Source organism: Balaenoptera ricei, chromosome 14, assembly GCF_028023285.1.
Source record: "Balaenoptera ricei isolate mBalRic1 chromosome 14, mBalRic1.hap2, whole genome shotgun sequence".
Classification (NCBI taxonomy): domain Eukaryota; kingdom Metazoa; phylum Chordata; class Mammalia; order Artiodactyla; family Balaenopteridae; genus Balaenoptera; species Balaenoptera ricei.
Window position 1 is genome coordinate 36,035,855 of NC_082652.1, and position 19,357 is coordinate 36,055,211.

A 19,357-nucleotide genomic window follows, 5' to 3' on the forward strand; every position below is an offset into this window, starting at 1 on the left:
ATTTTGAAAAGTAAATGGGAAAACACTTAAAGAAACCAGATTTATATTAAAACAAAGATGTAACATCTTCAAAAAAAAAAAAAAAAAAAGGTGTAACATCCTAAGTAGATGGTCTCTTACATTTCAACTTTGCTAATGGCAGTTCCAATAGAGAAACCTTCTCTACCTAAATGATGGCTGCTTATTTTCATACGACATAAATAGGACAAAAGACATGTATCTATACTCTTACTCCAAATGAAGGTGTTCCATATTCTGTTAAGGATAATGACATCTTACCATCCTTCCTGTTGCAAAGGCCAAAAATTCGCTTTGGGTTTGTGTGTTTGTGTGCTTGTATGTGTATCTCTCATACATACAAATAACATTTAATTGGCAAATTAAACTTGGCCCAGCATATATGATCAAATACACTGCAATACTGATCTTAACGAAGATCATATTTGTGATGAAGACAAAAATAATGCAGATACTTTGAGTCACTTCTCTTTTTTTAAGCGTCTTTTAGAGAAATTTTAAAATTCGGTGATTTGATAAAAAATAGAAAAGAAATTTCTGAAAAAAATCATTACTTTCACTTTTTTCTAACCTTTTCCAATCTGGAAGAGTCTTCTTATAAATAGAATCAAGGGGCAACACCTGCTGACGACCTTGGGTTTCGTCATAGATACGACGTGCAGCATCAGTGGTCAGGGTGACCACACAGTCCATGTCACTTGCCAGATGCCAAGAAATAACCATTGCGGCTCTATCATCTTCAATTTGTGCCAAGTGTGCAATCTATAGCCCATTTTACAAATCAAGTAAAAAAGTTTTAAATATATATAAATCTGACATTAAATATTTTAAAAGCCCAAGTCTAAAGCAAAAACACTTTTTTTGAAACACTCACATAAATTAACAAAAAAAATCTCAAACTGTAAAAGCTTACTGGCTTAAACATATTAAACTGTCTCTTCTATTAAATTTTAAAAAACTGTTCCACAGATTAAACTACAGTAAATTTTGCAAGTAACCAAATAAAAATATTTGGAATATTATCAGCTAGGTGATGTACTTTTTCCCCCACATTTAATATCTCTACTATTGGAGTGTGTCAACTGATAAAGTAATCATAAAATACACTTAAACCTAAATATAGTTATATACTATACCCTTCTAAGTAGATCTTTTACTCAGATGATTTTTCAGAAAACAAATCTAAACATCACAGATAAGAATCATTTCTTCTGCTTATATAAACACTTTAGAGCTTAGAATTAACAGTCACTCTCCTATTTACAAATACAGCTGACCCTTGAACAACGTGGAGGTTAGGGCCACTGACCCTCCAAGCAGTCGAAAATCTGCATATAACTTCACAGTCGGTCCTCCATACCCACAGTTTCACATCCGAGGATTCAACCGTTAGGCAGTACTGTAGTCGGTATTCAGTTTAAAAAAAAAAAACTGTGTAAGTGGACCCTCACAGTTCAAACCCATGTTGTTTAAGGGTCAACTGTATAGCAGTCCATCAGTATCCATAGGGGACTCGTTCCAGGAACCCCCTCAGATACTAAAATCTGTGGATACTTAATAAACCCTTTATATAAAATGTCATAGTATCTGCATATACCATCTTGTACACTTTAAGTCATTTCTAAATTACTTATAATACCTAATACAATGTAAACATTATGTAAATAGTTGCCAGCATATGACAAACTCAAGTTTTAGTTTTTGGAACTTTCTGGAATTTTCCCCCCAAATATTTTCCATCTGCAGTTGGTTGAATCGAAGGATGCAGAACCTGTGGATAGAGAGGACCCACTGTATTTTAGTCACAAGCTTGCTCAAAGTCCAACAAGGTTGAAATTTTGTGGCAGATTTCAAAACCTCATTTATTGCACTGATATGGTCACATCTACCCTTTATTCTTACCTGATCTGGTAGCAAAAACCTGCCCTAGCAATGAGAACGCTGTGTCACTGTTAAAAACATCACAATGTCTACTCTTGTACAGTAGTCCCCCCTTATCTGTGGTTCCTCTTTCCCCAGTTTCAGTTACCCACAGTCAATGGCAGTCTGAAAATATTAAATGAAAATTTCAGAAATAAACAATTCATAGGTTTTAAACTGCACACCATCTCAGTAGTGTGATGAAATCCCACTCTGTCCTGCCTGGGATCCCCAATTATTGGTATCGTCATAGCTCCATGATCTAGGATCACCCAAAGCCGATAGAAAACAAGATAATAAAATGTAATGCCTCTTAAAAGGCTTAAACACAAACCTTTCCCAAAACATCTCCACTGCCTTTAGTATAGTTAGGAAGAGTACATGATCTTCTGGGTTTTTTCTTTAGTTCTTCCTGTTCTGATATCTTTCTCTTCAAAAGTGCTTCAATGTGTGGCATCTGTAATTTAAAAAGAAAAATTAACTGCAAGGCCAATTACAGTTAGTCTTGTACCAGGCAGAGAAAATAGCAGAGAAAACCCAACAATTTAGACAACTCGAGAACATAAAGTTACAACTCAAGAACATAAAAGTTACTAAGCAGCCATTCCTTTCTTATAAGAGTATGATCATAGTAATGTAAAGAGTCAACCTCACTGATTCTTTTTTTTCTTAGTTAAGAAATATATAACGTATAATAGGACTTATGAGTTATACACATAAAGAATGTAAGCTTTAAAAAAATCTATTGTCTTTTGTTACTTTCTCTCATTTTCTTTGCCACCACATATACTGATTATCACTTAGGCCTCTTCAATGCAAGTTCTCAAGTTGGTGTATTATTAATTTAATTTATTGGTGTCATTAGATTAGAAACACAAACTGCAATTTCTTTGAAAAGAGAACTCCGTCACTGTTAGCCCATTTTAATGTCTAGTAAGTGACTAGATTATAATCCACATATGGCTTAGTACCCCAAAACAACAGTGTACATAACATTCCTAATAAAATATGAATGGTTAAAAAAAAAAAAAAATTATAGGTTAGAATTTAATTAAAAAGAAAAAACTTTCACATATACTTGGAAACTGTACCTGTTGTGTTGTAGGAATGTCAATATTGTGTGTTTTTAGTTCATTTCGCAACTGGGCCTCTTTTAATTTTGCTTCTTCAACTTGGCCTAAAATTAAAAACAAACAAACAAAAACTATCAATTTGTGATAGCCCCCAAAATACAGTTGTTGAAGAATGTTTTCAATCCCTTGTTTTTTTCCTTTTAATGACTGATGCTAAAATGAAAAATGAGGACTATTATAGAATTTTTAAATTAAACTAAAATCTAAAATTAAAGTTCATTTCTAATACACAAAAATAAAAAACAAAATTAATGCAGCTAAGGGAGGTATTATGATATGTTACAAACCACAAGTAATCTTGGAAAAGCTATTTAATTCTAATCCACGTGACTATACATAATTTATACATAATTGCGTAAGGTTATTCTAAGAAACAAATAGGACTTTTTAAAAACAAATTTTCAGTGCTACAAATTGTGTATTATTTCATTACTCTACTTAGTTCCTATTATCCTCTAAATATCCTTGACCTGTGAAAAAATCCGACAAATAGAGCACAACTCAGCAAATGCCTTGTCTTAAACAGTATACAAACGTTATTAAAAATTGTAGCAAATATTCCATGTATTTATTAAAAAATAAATTACATATTTCTCTGCTGCAGATATTTTTAAATTGAACTACACACAGTCGCATGGCTCAAACTAAAACTTAAATTACATATCACTCTTTCAGTGATATTGTCATCCAATGTCTTTTGCCAAATGCTAGAGCTAGATATAAACCTTATTACTGTTACGTCAAAACCTTTAAATTTCTATAGATTCAGATTTCTAGTAAAAGTTTCAAATTTTTGTAGGTAAACAAGATATACATTTATTTAAAATGCAGGAATACTTCATCTTAAGAAGATCGAATGATGAGTAATATAAACCACACTACCACCTTTCTGCCGTGTCCTGCAGTTTACTTCTAAGTTCAGGAAATTAGACAATGCTTGTGTCTCATGGCCTCAACCTTCTACCTCACCATTCCCCAAAGCATCATTTTCTATTACCTTTGAACACAAAATGACTTACACTTCATCTCATCAAGGAGCTGTTTGCTGGCATCAAATAAACTTCTATACATTATAATAGACTTAGATAATTGGTCCTTTTCTTTTGTAAGTGCTGCCATTTGTTGCTGCTTCTTAACATCTAAGAAAAAATATTCAGATAATTTACTTCAATTTTTAAATTGTGACTTTTCCAAAATGTCATAACATGATTAGATAACTAGTAAGCACCATGTTAATGGAAAGCAAAACAAAGTTATATAAAGTACCACTAACTTAAGAGTTTATTCTCTATTTTCCTAGAAACTTACCATTGTAAAACATAAATGGTAGGATATATGATTCTAATGTTCTTGATAAGCCTGGTAGCCGAGGCTCAAACACAATAAAATACTCAGTGCTATCCCTTCCAGGACTATTTTCTGCCAGAACTAGACTCTGTATAAAGAAAAAAGCAGTAAGGAAAAAAGAGATTTGAAAAGGTATTTGTAAATGTATAAATGTTATATATCTCATTGTACTCTGTTTTCAAGTAAGTGGTAAATTTTAAAGGCAAAAGGCAAAATTGACTGACCTGTGAGATTCATTAAGCATTCATTAAAACATCAGCAGCACCATCCAAGACACAGAACTCTTTACCTTTTGTTATTGATTTGAAAGTCAAATTATCTTACCAATAAATAGCTTATGCAAAAATTATATACAATGGAAAACTATAAGAAAAAGTATCTTTCCAGGCCAGAAATATCAATGGCCACTTATATCCTGACTAGAAATATCTTCCTGATTCCAACCTTTAAGTTGAAGCAGTGTGAAACAGCTGATGGTGTGAAAGTTATAAAAATAATCACAAAGAAATGCACAAAGCCCAATGCTGAGTTTAAGTTACAGCTGTTACCATGGAAGTAGACCCACCAGTCCCAGGTGACCAAACAAAAGGTCCTGAAAAGCTCTAAAGATTTGTTTTTTGTTTTTTTTAATGTATTTTTCTTCATTAATGAGCACACACACACACAAACTTCTGATATACTTTGAGACCATAACATATAACTAGTAAATAATGCAATATAAATATTTATATCCTAAATAACTTCTTCAGTCTTACAAGGAAACAATAGGTACTAATTGTTTTGTTTTTTAGACCACAATAAAATTCAGATGTAAAAGTTCTAAAAATCTAAATTAATAGAACACTGTAAAACAATCCACGAAATAATAAAATTATAAGTCCATCATTAAACCAATCCCCAATCCCACCACTTAGTTTCTGAAAGCTGTTTTCAATGTATTTACATGAATATAAACACAAAAATCAAACTGTTTGCACTTTAAAAATAACATACACTTTATACTGTAGCAATTTGCTTTCAGCACTCATTTTGATCTGTCAATCAATTCAAGTGAATGTTTAAATACCGATTTTTTACATTTATGCATAGTATAGATACAATACACTATAATATCCTTTCACTGGGTGATGAACATTTCATTTAAAATTTTTTAGCTATTATTTATAATACAGGAAAGAAAGTAGCTTTCAGTACTTCTTGGTGTATTCTCTAGAATAGAGAAATATAATGACTTTTTCCCCCATAAATTTATCTATCTATCTATCTATCTATCTATGGCTGTGTTGGTTCTTCATTGCTGTGCGCGGGCTTTCTCTAGTTGAGGTGAGTGGGGACTACTCTTCTTTGCGGTGTGTGGGCTTCTCATCGCGGTGGCTTCTCTTGTTGCGGAGCACGGGCTCTAGGCGCGCGGGCTTCAGTAGTTGTGGCACACGTGCTCCGTAGTTGTGGCTCGCAGACTCTAGAGCGCAGGCTCAGTAGTTGTGGCGCATGGGCTTAGTTGCTCGGCGGCATGTGGGATCTTCCCAGACCAGGGATCGAACCTGTGTCCTCTGCATTGGCAGGTGGATTCTTAACCACTGAACCATCAGGGAAGTCCCTATAGTGACTTATTAAAAGTTTATTTTAATAGGTAGTATCAAATTTCCCTTCAAAAAGGCTACATCAATTTATCCTCTCACTATTAGTGTATAAGAATATCCAGTTCCCCTGATGCTTGGCCAACACTTACTATCAATCAAGTACTTCTTTTTTCTAAAAAGATGTATTAAAAACAACCAGTCATTATTGTTTTAACTAGCATTTCCCTGATTAGTACTGAGGTCATGCTTCCTGTTTATTAGTCATTTATACCTTCTCTTCCATTAACTGCCTGCTTCTGTTCTTTGGTCATTTATTTTTCTACTAGATTGTCTTTTTTCTCATTGATTTGCAGGAAGTTCTTTAGGATGTTTTAAAAATATGTTCAATATACTGTACTAATATATTGTTATACCAATATATTAATATTATTAATCCTCTATTTATATATATAGTTAAATATAAAATCTTTTCCTTTATGTCTTGTTTAAGGAGGCATTTCCTATCTCAAAGATTTATAGTTTGTAATCTGTGATGTACAGTTTACCAAGATACATGGAATAACAGAACTGAAGAGAACTGAGGAGTCCAAAACTGCATCCATACACAAATGGCAATTTGGAATATGAGAAAAGGATAAATACAGAGCAGAATAAAACTTAGACACCTCTTTCAGAAATTTCCAGATCAAGTAGGCAAATAATATAAAGAATTTGAATAACACAATTAACAAACTTGAATAATTATAAATTTAGATTAAAACTTTAAAGAAAGCAGTACAAGTTCTTTTCAAGCAAACAGGGAACATTTACAAATGACTGTTTTATACCAGTGTTTCCTAAATGTCCCTAATGATAAGAATCACCTGCACAAATCAGATTCCTCAGCCCTGCCCCAGACCTACTAAATTGATATATGGGTCAGGAGCCAAGTAGGACCTGAGAGATTTCTGCTTATTCAGTGTGATATTAGGAACCTCTAGTGGAAATTCATATGCATGACATGAAGCTGAGAGTCCATATGCAGCTGTGGGGGAATAGTTTAAGTCACCGTCTTAGCCTCAGAAATGTGTACAGCAGGGTAAGTAATTAATTTAAATGTTGAGAGTAATTTAAAATGTTGAGAACTAATTAAAATGGAAATGCTGTAATGTTCGGTTACTGCCAGACCAACCAACAAGTTGAACTTTAGGCCAGGTACAAGCTGGCAGTCCCCCCAACTGTAAGCCTAATATTGCTAAAACAATGTGATTTTAGCACTGGATTAGATAAAAAGATAAACACCGACAACAAAAAAATACAGAAAAAGGTGAAATTTCATATTTATTGGTACAGGAAGAATTATTCAATAAACGATACCCAAAACTTTAGTTAATAAATTTGAAAAAAAGATAAAAATAAAATCAAGACCAATAAAAAAATTAAAGGCCTAAGAATACGAGAGCTATCACTGTGAATACAACTCTTCCTCCTGCCCTAATATAGACAAAGCGAAAATCTAAAAGACAAACTCAGGAAAAAGCTACTTATACACAAAAGAGAATTAACATCTTTAATATAAAATTAAGAAGAAAATGATGAATCTCCCAGAAGAAAAAGAGTCAAGGGACTTAAAGCAATTATACTCCAATAAAAATGTTAAAAAAAAAAAAAAAAGAGTTAAGGGACAATCCTACAAAGGTCAAAACCATGAAAAATGTTCAAACCTTCCTAGTAACAAAGAAAATATTTAACAATAAAAAGAGTGGTTGAATTTTAAAAACCATTCTGTTCAGGGTTGGTAATATGGGAATGTACACGTATTTCTGGTGGGAATATAAACTGAAAGGCAATTGGCAATAACTACCAAAAGGCTAAAAATGCACACTCCCTATCTCCAATTCTACTTCTAGCAATTTTTTAAGGAATCAGATTTGTGCAAAGGATATACACAGAAGAAAGCTGATGGAAGCACTGTTGATAAAACTTTGGAAAGAAACTAAATTTTCACTTAGGATTGATCAAATAAATTATGATCATCAATACAATGATGTAGGTTTATACTTGCTGGTAAAGAAATGTATCAAGGATGTGTTAAATAAGAAAAGAAGATTTTCATGAAAGCAGAGTTCTATTACATTAATGAAATTTTACACCCTCTTCCGTGTCTATATAAATCATACTCACACAGGACATCCATGCAGGGTCAGTGTATACACAGAAAAGTGTGGAAGGTTATACACTGAATTGCTAATCATCAATATCTCTGAAGGGTGATAATATAGTGATTATTTTTGATGTTCTTGCACTGTTTATTTTTTATATAAGTAAAGCTATTTCCATTTTGGAAAAAAAATGAATAACAAAGGTAAGCTGGTTTTACTAAACTTTCCCAGATATATGTACATTTTACCTGGGCTATGTTTGATTCTATTTCTATCCACAGAATGGTAGCTTTTCAATGATACATGAATATCAAATTGTCACTGAAGTTAAAATCACTCCAGTTACAGAAAACAGTCATCCACAGAGGAAAAGAGGGTCTTTCTAACAGTAACAATGATCATGGGTTCACTGTGTAATAGCTTAGAGCAAAACCTCAAAATATTTTAGCTGACTTTCCAATTTAATGCTATAATTAGAACATCTTCATAGCTATACATACAAAAGTACAGGTATTGTAATACTGTGGTTTAAAATATTAAATATAGAAACCTTATCTACCAGAAGACAAAAATATTACCGTGATTTCAGATGAACCTTTCACAAAGGGAAATTCAAGTGTTCCAACTTTCCCAATAAAGAGTGGGGTGTCATCTTCCTCATTAGAACCTTTGATGGTAGCCATTACAGTGCCAACCAAATCAATTCCAGTATGATTGTTGTAGTCATCCTTAAAGCAAACAACAAAACGTAACTAATTAGAAGTACAAAAAGATTAAACCCAGAGAAGGGCATGGACAAATCAGAAATATGACCTATTTATAAAGCCCTAAATATTGAATCATCCTGATCCTTCTTACTCCAAACACAAAATTCACTTCTCAGAGTAAGTGCTCCACAGGCAGGAAATAATCCCAGAAACCATAAAAGAACCATCTAATACAATGGCTCCCAACTCTATTAAAAGGACTCCCATTTAAAAATTAGTTATGTACTATACCTTCAGCATATATATATGATCTAGGGAAGACCAGTTTAAGAACGACTCATGTGTCTAAAACAAGAAAATACACTGAAGGAGTTAAGTACTCTATCAGCCAAACTTTTCATAAAAATGACGTGCCACTAGTGTGTCTTACATGTTTTTGTTAATATTCTTAGCAGCACTATTGCTGCTTACCCTCTGGGTAACTGGAAGCTTTGAGGAGCTCATTATGATCAGCCATGAGCAGATCTCTTCAAAATAAATACTTTAACTACTTTCTGCCCCTCAGTGAAATGGACATTGAAGAATCAACTTACTTCACACATTCATAATGCATACATAAAATAGTGGATTAAAGATCTATTAGGAAAGGTAGGCAGATTTCTGCATTTTTGAGTAATTTCTACTTAGTATATCTGGATTTTATGTATAATGTTAAACATTATTTTTATTCAAGTATAAAGATATTGATAAGTATTTCATTCATCTGCACAAAGTTTTCCTATAAACTTAAACTGAATAATCCAGATATGATTCTATAATAACTATCTTGCACCCTAAAACTAGGAATAATTTTTCTTGTTAACCTTTGTAATTTGGAAGTAAATAAACATTACCGTAATACGAAGATACAAATCTTTGACCAAGGTCCTACTGGCAACTGAGCGAACATTTGAAACAGCTGGTGTAGCTGGCTGAATTTCAGGAACTAACTTCACAGGTTGATTAGGTAGAACATCCACTATAATCTAACAAAAGAAGCATTCTGATTAACAATACATTAATGGTTTAGTATTAAAGATGAAGAGAAGAAATAGAGAGCATATACTAAATGAGATGAAATATTACCTTCTAAAATGTATTTCCATTAAATTCTTAAAACTAATCAGCTTGTAAAAATTGAGGATAAAAGGCATATCAGATTAATTTTTGAATGTTAACCATCTAAAAACAAATTTAGAAACACTTAAAAATATATGTAATTTTAAAAAATTTAGTGCAGTAACAATAATGAAGATAATGTATGTGAAACTACCTTAAACTTCATTATCTAGAATCCTAGCCTGAAATGTTATTAATTGAAACATGTTCATGTACAATTGATAGGAGCAACCTTACCATGATATAGATTAAAATGTTTACTAACTGAGTCCTCGATATAAAGAGGGATGAAAAAGTAACTTCTGCATCAGGTCAAATTTAACCAACATAATTTAAGTATGTACTATGCTAAGATTCCTGAAGATGGCATTATTTACACCTTTCAACCAATAATTAACCCACTTGTAAACAAAACAACACACTCCTCAACCAAGCAAGAACATGTGAAGCTAACTAAAGCTAACTGCCATGCATAAAAAGAATAAACAAACCTGCTCACTGTTAAGGATATTTGCTTTATCCATCATAAAACCAAACTGGATACAATATGTCCCCACTTTGTTAGGAATTGCTTTATCCCTAAGTTAAAAAGAAAGAGACAAGATCACTGAAACCTTTTAAATAAAAGGGGAAGAAATTCAAAACATTAACATTTCCTTTCCTTCCACAAAAAGTAAATGAGTAAGAGGAGAGTTACTATTACTACATTCACCTTCATTCACCAAATATTTCCTGCAATATCAGGCTTAATTCCAGATCCCTCTTACCTGGACATTCCCTCACAAAACATCTAGAACACAAACTCTGGGTGTGGCAAAAATTGAAAGAATAGGAATACAAAGTTGACAAAGTAAACACAAAAAATGCTGCATTATATATCAAGTGAATTTTGCTTCGTTTCTACACAAATTTCCTACTCAGTTTTATACTGTGAATTTATAGATTATCCAGCTCATCTTTTTATGTTGCTTTGTTTTCCATTTATATATTCTAAATATATAACTATATAACTATATATATATATATATATATATATATATATATATATATATAAGATATTTATTGTGATTTAATTATCAATAAAGAACTCAGTACCTAATAAGAGGTAGACTTACTAGACTATTTTGGTCACAAACACAATGAATATATAAACGACAGTCTACAGTATACCTTGCCTGATACGTGCAATGTGGTTCATGACCTCTAAGTTGGCTCTGCCATGTCACTCATATTCTCAAAATATTGGCATAATGTAGTAAACAAAGGCTGTGAACACACATCTGAATTGAAATTCTGCACTATAACATACACACAACCTTGAAGAAAATTATGTAACCTTTCTCTAGGTTGTGTTTTCTCTGAGGATAATTCCTAATAGAGTTCCAGTAGGAATGAAACAAGACTTCTGCTCCCAAATGGCAGACCAACACTTCCTGATGAAGGTAACCATATTAAAAAAAGACATCTGCTTGAAAATGTTTGAGAGATAATAAGCAAAAGTGAAAAAAATGACTCAGCAGGATACAAGATAGCATGGAGACCCTGGGAAATGAGTTTCATATTTAAGGTTGCTTGACTCCTGGGAGAATATCCTAGGAGTAGAGGTGGACCTAAAGCAGACAGGCTCCCAAAGGAAAAGCAACTGAGCTTAGAATTATCTCAATCTCTGAAAATGGACCAAAATGATAATAGACTGCTAGTGTCTATCCCAGACAACGGACAGAAGCAAATGTAAACTCCATCTGGAGAAAGAGAACATCTTAGACTTCAAATTATTTCTATAAATATGCATAAATAAAAAGTATGGTTTAAAAAAAACCCAAATAAATAGGTACATGAAGAGGCAAGAGAATCATAATGAAAGCCAACAGAAACAAGAGACAATCAAAACAGACCAAAACGAACTCCAGACAGATTTCAGTAAACTCTGATTACTGCTCAAGGTAATAAAAGACAAGACTGAAAATTCCAACAGAGAACTGGACCTTTAAAAAAAAACTAAAAATACCAAACAGAAATTGATAATTCAAAGATGAATTTAATAGCAATTAGATACCACTGAACAGAGAGAGATTAGTTAATTGAAGGTAGCTGAGAAGAAAGTATCTCGAATGAAGAAAGACAAAAATATGGCAAATAGAGAAAAGAGGGTAAGAGAGAATACTATAAGGACTAAGTGCATGTAAATAAGAGCGTAAGGAGGAGAAGAGGGAAAGAATGAGGCAGAAGCAGTATTTGATGAAATAATGGCTGACAATTTAAAAAAACTGAACAAAGACCACAAAATCAAAGCCTATGAAAACAAAAAGGATAAATTTCAAAAAAATCCAAACATAGGCACATCACAGTAAAACTGCTGAAAACAAAATTCAAAGCAACCAAAAAGGAGGGTAAATGATGACTTTTCAAAGTAACAACAGTTAAGACTGATCGTTAACTTCTCAACAGAAATGATGGGACAGTGAAAGATAGCTTGAAAGTACTGCAAGAAAGAAACGGCCAACCTAGAAAATCATGTCCAGAAAAATATTTTTCAAGCATGAAGATGGAATATATTTTTAGGTAAAAATTAGATAATTTGTCACCAGCAGCTGTGCACTCGAAAATATTAAAGGAACTTCCTCAGATGAAAAATGATCCCAGATGGAAGCCCTGAGTTGAAGATTAACAGAAAGGATAAATGAATTAGTTTAAGTCTAAATGAACACTGACTATAGAAAATAATAATGCCATGACAGATTTAATATACACAACAACAAAGGCATGTTAAGTTGGGAGAGAGAAAATGGCACTTAAGTGTTCTAAGATTCATGCACTGACCAAAAAGAGGGTACAAAATGTAAATTGCCATTTAGACACTGATATGTCAACTATGCATGTTGTAATCCCTAAATTAATTAATTTAAAAAATAAACAGAATCACTTAGAAAATAGTAAAAAATTGAATAACTACCAAGTTAATGAGGAATAGAAAGTGAAAATAAAAACAATAAATTTTTTAAAAAAGAGAAAGGAACAAAGAATAGTTGGATCAATAAAAAACAGTAAGATGTAGACTCAAAAAGCAAGCATTGGATCGTTCTCAATGGTGAAAAACTGAAATCATTTCCAATAAGATCAGGAACAAGACGAGGTTGCCCACTCTCACCACTATTATTCAACATAGTTTTGGAAGTTTTAGCCACAGCAATCAAAGAAGAAAAAGAAATAAAAGGAATCCATATCAGAAAAGAAGAAGTAAAACTGTCACTATTTGCAGATGACATGACACTATACATAGAGAATCCTAAAGACGCTACCAAAAAACTACTAGAGCTAATCAATGACTTTGGTAAAGTAGCAGGATACAAAATTAATGCACAGAAATCTCTTGCATTGCTATACACTAATGATGAAAAATCTGAAAGAGAAATTAAGGAAATGATCTAGCTTAAGGAACTAAAAAGGGTTGTTTATAGATGTTGATTTCAATGTTATTTATAATAATGAAAATGGAAATAATCTATTTAGCCCAAAATATGTGAATAGTTCAGTAAATTATGATGTATTTTCAAAATAAAATAATCTATTAAAAAAAAAAAGCAAGCGTTGGACTTCCCTGGTGGTGTAGTGGTTAAGAATCTGCCTACCAATGCAGGGGACACGGGTTCGATCCCTGGTCCGGGAAGATGCCATGTGCTGCGGAGCAACTAAGCCTGTGTTTTCTTAATTTCTCTTTCAGATTTTTCATCATTAGTGTATAGCAATGCAAGAGATTTCTGTGCATTAATTACAGAGCCACAACTACTGAGCCCATAAGCCACAACTACTGGAGCCCATGCACCTAGAGCCCGTATTCCACAACAAGAGAAGCCACCGCAATGAGAAGCCCGCGCCCCGTGACGAAGAGTAGCCCCCACTTGCCGCAACTAGAGAAAGCCTGCACACGGCAACGAAGACCCAAAAAAATAAATTAACTAATTTTAAAAAAGGCAAGCATTTTTGAAATATGTAATATCTAAACTTTTCAATTAAAAATTATTATCATTATTATTATTTTTTGGCTGCACTGGGTCTTTGTTGCTGTGCGCAGGCTTTATCAATAAAGAGAGAGAAATATCAATAAAGAGAGAGAAAACTTAAAAGGAAACCAAAAACAAATTCTGCAGCTGAAAAGTACAGTAACTGAAGTGAAAATTTCACTACAGGTATTCAAAGGCAGATTTGAGTAGGTAGAAGAATTAGCAAACTTGAAGACAAGACAGTGGAAATGACAGAGTCTGAGGAACAGAAAGAAAAATGATTGAAGGAAAGTGAACAGAGCCTAAGGGACCTGAGATGCCATCAAGTGGACCAACATACACATTGTGGGAGTTCAAGGAGAAAAGAGGGAAAAGGGGGCAGAGACCATGTTTGAAGAATGGCTGAAAACTTCCCTAGTTTGATGAAAGACATGAATATAAATATCCAAGATGCTCAAGGAATTCCAAGTAAGATAAACTCAGAGACCCACACCAAGACACATTATTACAAACTTTCAAAGGACAAAGAAAAAGAGGATATTAAGAGCAGCGAGAGAAGAGCAAATCACTACATACAAGGGATCCTCAATAAGATGATGAGATTTCTCATCAGTAAATTTGGAAGGCAGTGGGCCAATGTTTTCAAAGTGCTAAAAGAAAGAAACTGTCAACCAAGAATCCTATATCCAGCAACTGTTCCTCAAAAGTGAGGGAGAAATTAAAACATTCTCAGATAGGAATTCCCTGCAGTCCAGTGGTTAGGACTCTGCACCTCCACTGCAGGGGGCACGGATTCAATCCCTGGTCAGGGAACTAATAAGATCCTGCATGCCACACAGTGCAGCGACATTCTCAGATAGACAAAAGCTAAGGGAGTTCATTACCACTACACCTGGCCAGGAAGAAATGTTCATGGGAGTCCTACAGGGTAAAATGAAAGAACAATAGACAGTAACTTGAAGCCACACGGCAAAATAAATACCTCAACAAAGGTAAATACACAGGTAATTATAAATGCTGGTATTATTGTAACAATGATTTATATCTATACTTGTACCTTTTGCTTTCTATATGGCTTAATAAACTATACACTTAAAGAAATAAAACAAAGCAATTATTAGTCTAAAAGGAAAGGAACATTTCTAATAAATAAAAGAAACCTTAGACACCATCTCTCCAAAACCATTTTCAGATTTCAAAGCACAGGTCCAGACTAAAGAAGCAACACTCAAAGTCACACAGTTAAACAATGAAAACCTAGTTCAGCTTTTTTACTTCATAAGATCTTAAGTTTAGAATTACAGAAATGTCCTATACAATAAAATATAAAGTGCTCTGACAACAGAATTCTTCTGACGTTTTTGATAGTTTTGAAAACAAATGTATCTATCACAACAATCTTTCCCCAAACCGTTTCACAAAGTTTGCAAACAAAATATTTTCTCAAAAAACTTCCTGACCAAAAATTAAGAAAATAACACTTTCTATTCAATCATAAATTATTTCTCCCTAGCTGAGCAGGCAAATGTTGCCAAGGCTGATTACCTTCATAACAAAATATGCATTAAAATATGAAACAATTTGAGAAATACCTGAAGTAGAAGCAGCCATCTTCCTTGTCATTATCCTTTATTTTATTACAACTAAATGTTTCTGCCTAGAAGGAAAAGTAGGAAAGAAGAGGAAGAGGGAGAAATCACAAACTTTTAACACAGTGTATTTACAATGAAAATTTATTTTTCCTTTCACCAAGTGTGAACCCAGATCACATCCGGATTGATAAATACACACAAACACACCCCTACATGTATATATCTTTACCATGCATGTATGACACAAAAGTGAGATTAGTCACAATGGAAAGATATACCATTAATTATTAAAGGGCACAAAACAGATCTTAGAGGTGGTGACATAATTTTAAGGTAATAGCAGCTTGATGGGACTGATGGTATAAATTACGGAAGCTAGTTTCCTAAACAGATGACTAAACTGAACCATAAATCCTGAAAGATGTCATTAAATCAGGACCCCTGATATAGCTTGGTTTAGTTTCCAATTTGAGATTTATTTTAGATTGGCACTGGCTGGTATGGTAGCCAATAACTACATATGACTACTGAGCACTTGAAATGTGACTGGTCCAAATTGAGGTGTTGTAAGCATAAAATACATACCAAATTTCAAAGACTTGGAAAGATATAAGAATGTAAAATATCATTATTAAATTTTAAAATACTGAGTTCATGGTGAAATGGTAATTTTTTGTATATTAGTTTAAAACTATATTAAAATTAATTTTACTTACTTCTTTTTACTTTTTAATGTGGCTACTAGCAGAATTCAGAATTTGAGTATCACGTGGCTGGTATTATATTTCTATTGGACTGTGTGGCTTCGGACTCTCAAACTGTTCTCTCCACTCTACCCCCTTCTTTAATTTACTCTGTAGTCTATCAATCACATCTCCTTCTCTCACTTTTCATATTATCTCTTAGTGATATTTAGCTTTTTGCCTTGTGCTACTGTTCTTTAGACTTAATTCTGAAACATGCTCTGATGCATCTTTTAGAAATCGTTAAGTGATGGAATAGGTTACTTTCTAGTTCTCCAGGATATACACACTGCATTTTTATATTAAATTACATTTAATTTTATGTTAAATGTAAGAGCTACTTTTAATTTCTAAAATGCTTTCTATGACTCACATTTGCTGGTGGTCGGTTCCCACTGTTTGACAGTTTCCACATTTTCATGGAAATACGTGCTGGATTAATATTTTTAATGATACTGTCATCTTCAGAAATAACAGTAATCATAAAATCTGTAATGATGAACATTAAAAAATTATTTTCTTTCTAGTTCAATTAGTGGATTTGGCTAAATAACTGTATGTCTTAAAGCATACATCTTGTTTAAGTGTTAATAATAAAATTCTGATGAAGAAATAAAACTATGCTTTAATTAGTCTTCCCCAACAATTTGTCTACAGAACTTATTCAATCATAACAGGTAACGCTCCAGTGCTAAATCTCCCACAGAAATCTAATAAATACATCTTTGCTATTAATAATCCTTTGTCTTATTTTCACAGTCTGCCAAGCAAGACCAAAAAGGTAAGACTGTGTTATTTGTAGCACAAGGAACTATATTCAATATCCTGTGATACTACTGGGCATATACCCTGAGAAAACCATAATTCAAAAAGAGACATGTATCACAACGTTCATTGCAGCAGTATTTACAATAGCCAGGACATGGAAGCAACCTAAGTGTCCATCGACAGATGAATGGATAAAGAAGATGTGGCACATATATACAATGGAATATTACTCAGCCATAAAAAGAAACGGAATTGAGTTATTTGTAGTGAGGCAGATGGACCTAGAGTCTGTCATACAGAGTGAAATAAGTCAGAAAGAGAAAAACAAATACCATATGCTAACACATATATATGGAATCTAAAAAAAAAAAAAAAAGGTTCTCATGAACCTAGGGGCAGGACAGGCATAAAGACGCAGACATAGAGAATGGACTTGAGGACATGGGGAGGGGGAAGGGTAAGCTGGGATGAAGTGAGAGAGTAGCACTGACATATACACTACCAAATGTAAAATAGATAGCTAGTGGGAAGCAGCTGCATAGCACAGGGAGGTCAGCTCCGTGCTTTGTGACCACCTAGAGGGGTGGGATAGGGAGGGTGGGAGGGAGGCACAAGAGGGAAGGGATATGGGGATATATGTATGCGTATAGCTGATTCACTTTGTTATGCAGCAGAAACTAACACAACATTGTAAAGCAATTATACTCCAATAAAGATGTTAAAAAAATATATCCTGTGATAAACCATAATGGAAAAGAACATGAAAAAGAATGTATTTATATGTTTAACTGAGTCACTCTGCTGTACAGCAGTAATTATCACAATATTGTAATTCAACTATACTTCAATAAAAAATAAATTTAAAAAAAAGGTTAGACTACAGATACTCAGCAATCTAGAATAGGCCAAATGGTTACAAATCTATATGCTTTATGTAGTCTGAGAATACAATGTTTACTTTCTTTTATGATTTTCAATAGCATACAGTAGCGAAACTATTATTACTTGTAATATTCCCTTATATTTATCAGCTGTAATATTCACTTGTCACCTGTTTTTTGTTTTTTGTTTTTTTTAAACATCTTTATTGAAGTATAATTGCCTTACAATGGTGTGTTAGCTTCTGCTTTATAACAAAGTTAATCAGTTATACATATACAATATGTTCCCATATCTCTTCCCTCTTGCATCTCCCTCCCTCCCACCCTCCCCATCCCACCCCTCTAGGTGGTCACAAAGCACCGAGCTGATCTCCCTGTGCTATGCAGCTGCTTCCCACTAGCTATCTATTTTACATTTGGTAGTGTATATATGTCCATGACACTCTCTCACCCTGTCACATCTCACCCCACCCCCTCCCCATATCCTCAAGTCCATTCTCTAGTAGGTCTGTGTCTTTATTCCCGTCTTGCCACTAGGTTCTTCATGGCTTTTTTTTTCCTTAGATTCCGTATATATGTGTTAGCATACGGTATTTGTTTTTCTCTTTCTGACTTACTTCACTCTGTATGACAGACTCTAACTCCATCCACCTCATTACAAATACCCCCATTTCACTTCTTTTTATGGCTGAGTAATATTCCATTGTATATATGTGCCACATCTTCTTTATCCATTCATCTGTCGATGGACATTTAGGTTGCTTCCATGTCCTGGCTATTGTAAATAGAGCTGCAATGAACATTTTGGTACATGACCTATTAGTTTTTAATCACAGGAAATAGGCCTTATCTCCCCTAACAGATTTCAAAGGCTATAATTATTTAAAATTATTGTTAATATTTCAATCTAAATATTTCTGGTCTGCTTCTTTCACTGCTTGTAACTATGAACAGGAATTCATCCTCTCAAGAAAACCAAAGTCTTCAAGAAAGTTACCTATACAAAGCAAATACAATTTCCTACTGACTTGGCTCCTGCCATATTACACTGAAATCATTTGCTTACTTGATTGTCTCCTACATTAGACTGAACTCATTGAAAACTGTCATGTTCATTACTGGAATTAGGAGTCTAGCATAGTGGATGGACATAGCAGGTGTTCAGTAAATGTTTGTTGTTCTGAAATATCTTTAATCATAAATTATGATGTGATGCATTTTCATCCAAATTAAGTTGAACAGTCCTGGTTCCGTCTGGTTTAACAGTGCAACATATTTAGTAGAACATACCCCCCCAGTTTTGCCATTTAGCAGTTCATACTTCTTTTGCAGAATCTCACAATTCAGCAAATGAACAAACACAAACTG

The 19,357-nt window shown here is 33.5% G+C and overlaps 1 protein-coding gene across 2 annotated transcripts in view; it reads right to left on the reverse strand.

Moving 5' to 3' along the window:
- Nucleotides 1-19,357, reverse strand: part of SMCHD1 (structural maintenance of chromosomes flexible hinge domain containing 1) — a 135,254-nt gene that overhangs the window by 25,335 nt on the left and 90,562 nt on the right. For both annotated transcript variants that reach the window (XM_059894371.1, XM_059894372.1), the window contains 10 exons: nucleotides 16,714-16,829; nucleotides 15,598-15,662; nucleotides 10,496-10,583; nucleotides 9,740-9,871; nucleotides 8,718-8,867; nucleotides 4,380-4,506; nucleotides 4,091-4,210; nucleotides 3,030-3,115; nucleotides 2,273-2,395; nucleotides 590-780 (listed from right to left, as the gene is read on the reverse strand). In XM_059894371.1, coding sequence (XP_059750354.1) covers nucleotides 590-780; nucleotides 2,273-2,395; nucleotides 3,030-3,115; nucleotides 4,091-4,210; nucleotides 4,380-4,506; nucleotides 8,718-8,867; nucleotides 9,740-9,871; nucleotides 10,496-10,583; nucleotides 15,598-15,662; nucleotides 16,714-16,829 — 1,198 coding nt within the window. The remainder of the gene's footprint in view (nucleotides 1-589; nucleotides 781-2,272; nucleotides 2,396-3,029; nucleotides 3,116-4,090; nucleotides 4,211-4,379; nucleotides 4,507-8,717; nucleotides 8,868-9,739; nucleotides 9,872-10,495; nucleotides 10,584-15,597; nucleotides 15,663-16,713; nucleotides 16,830-19,357) is intronic.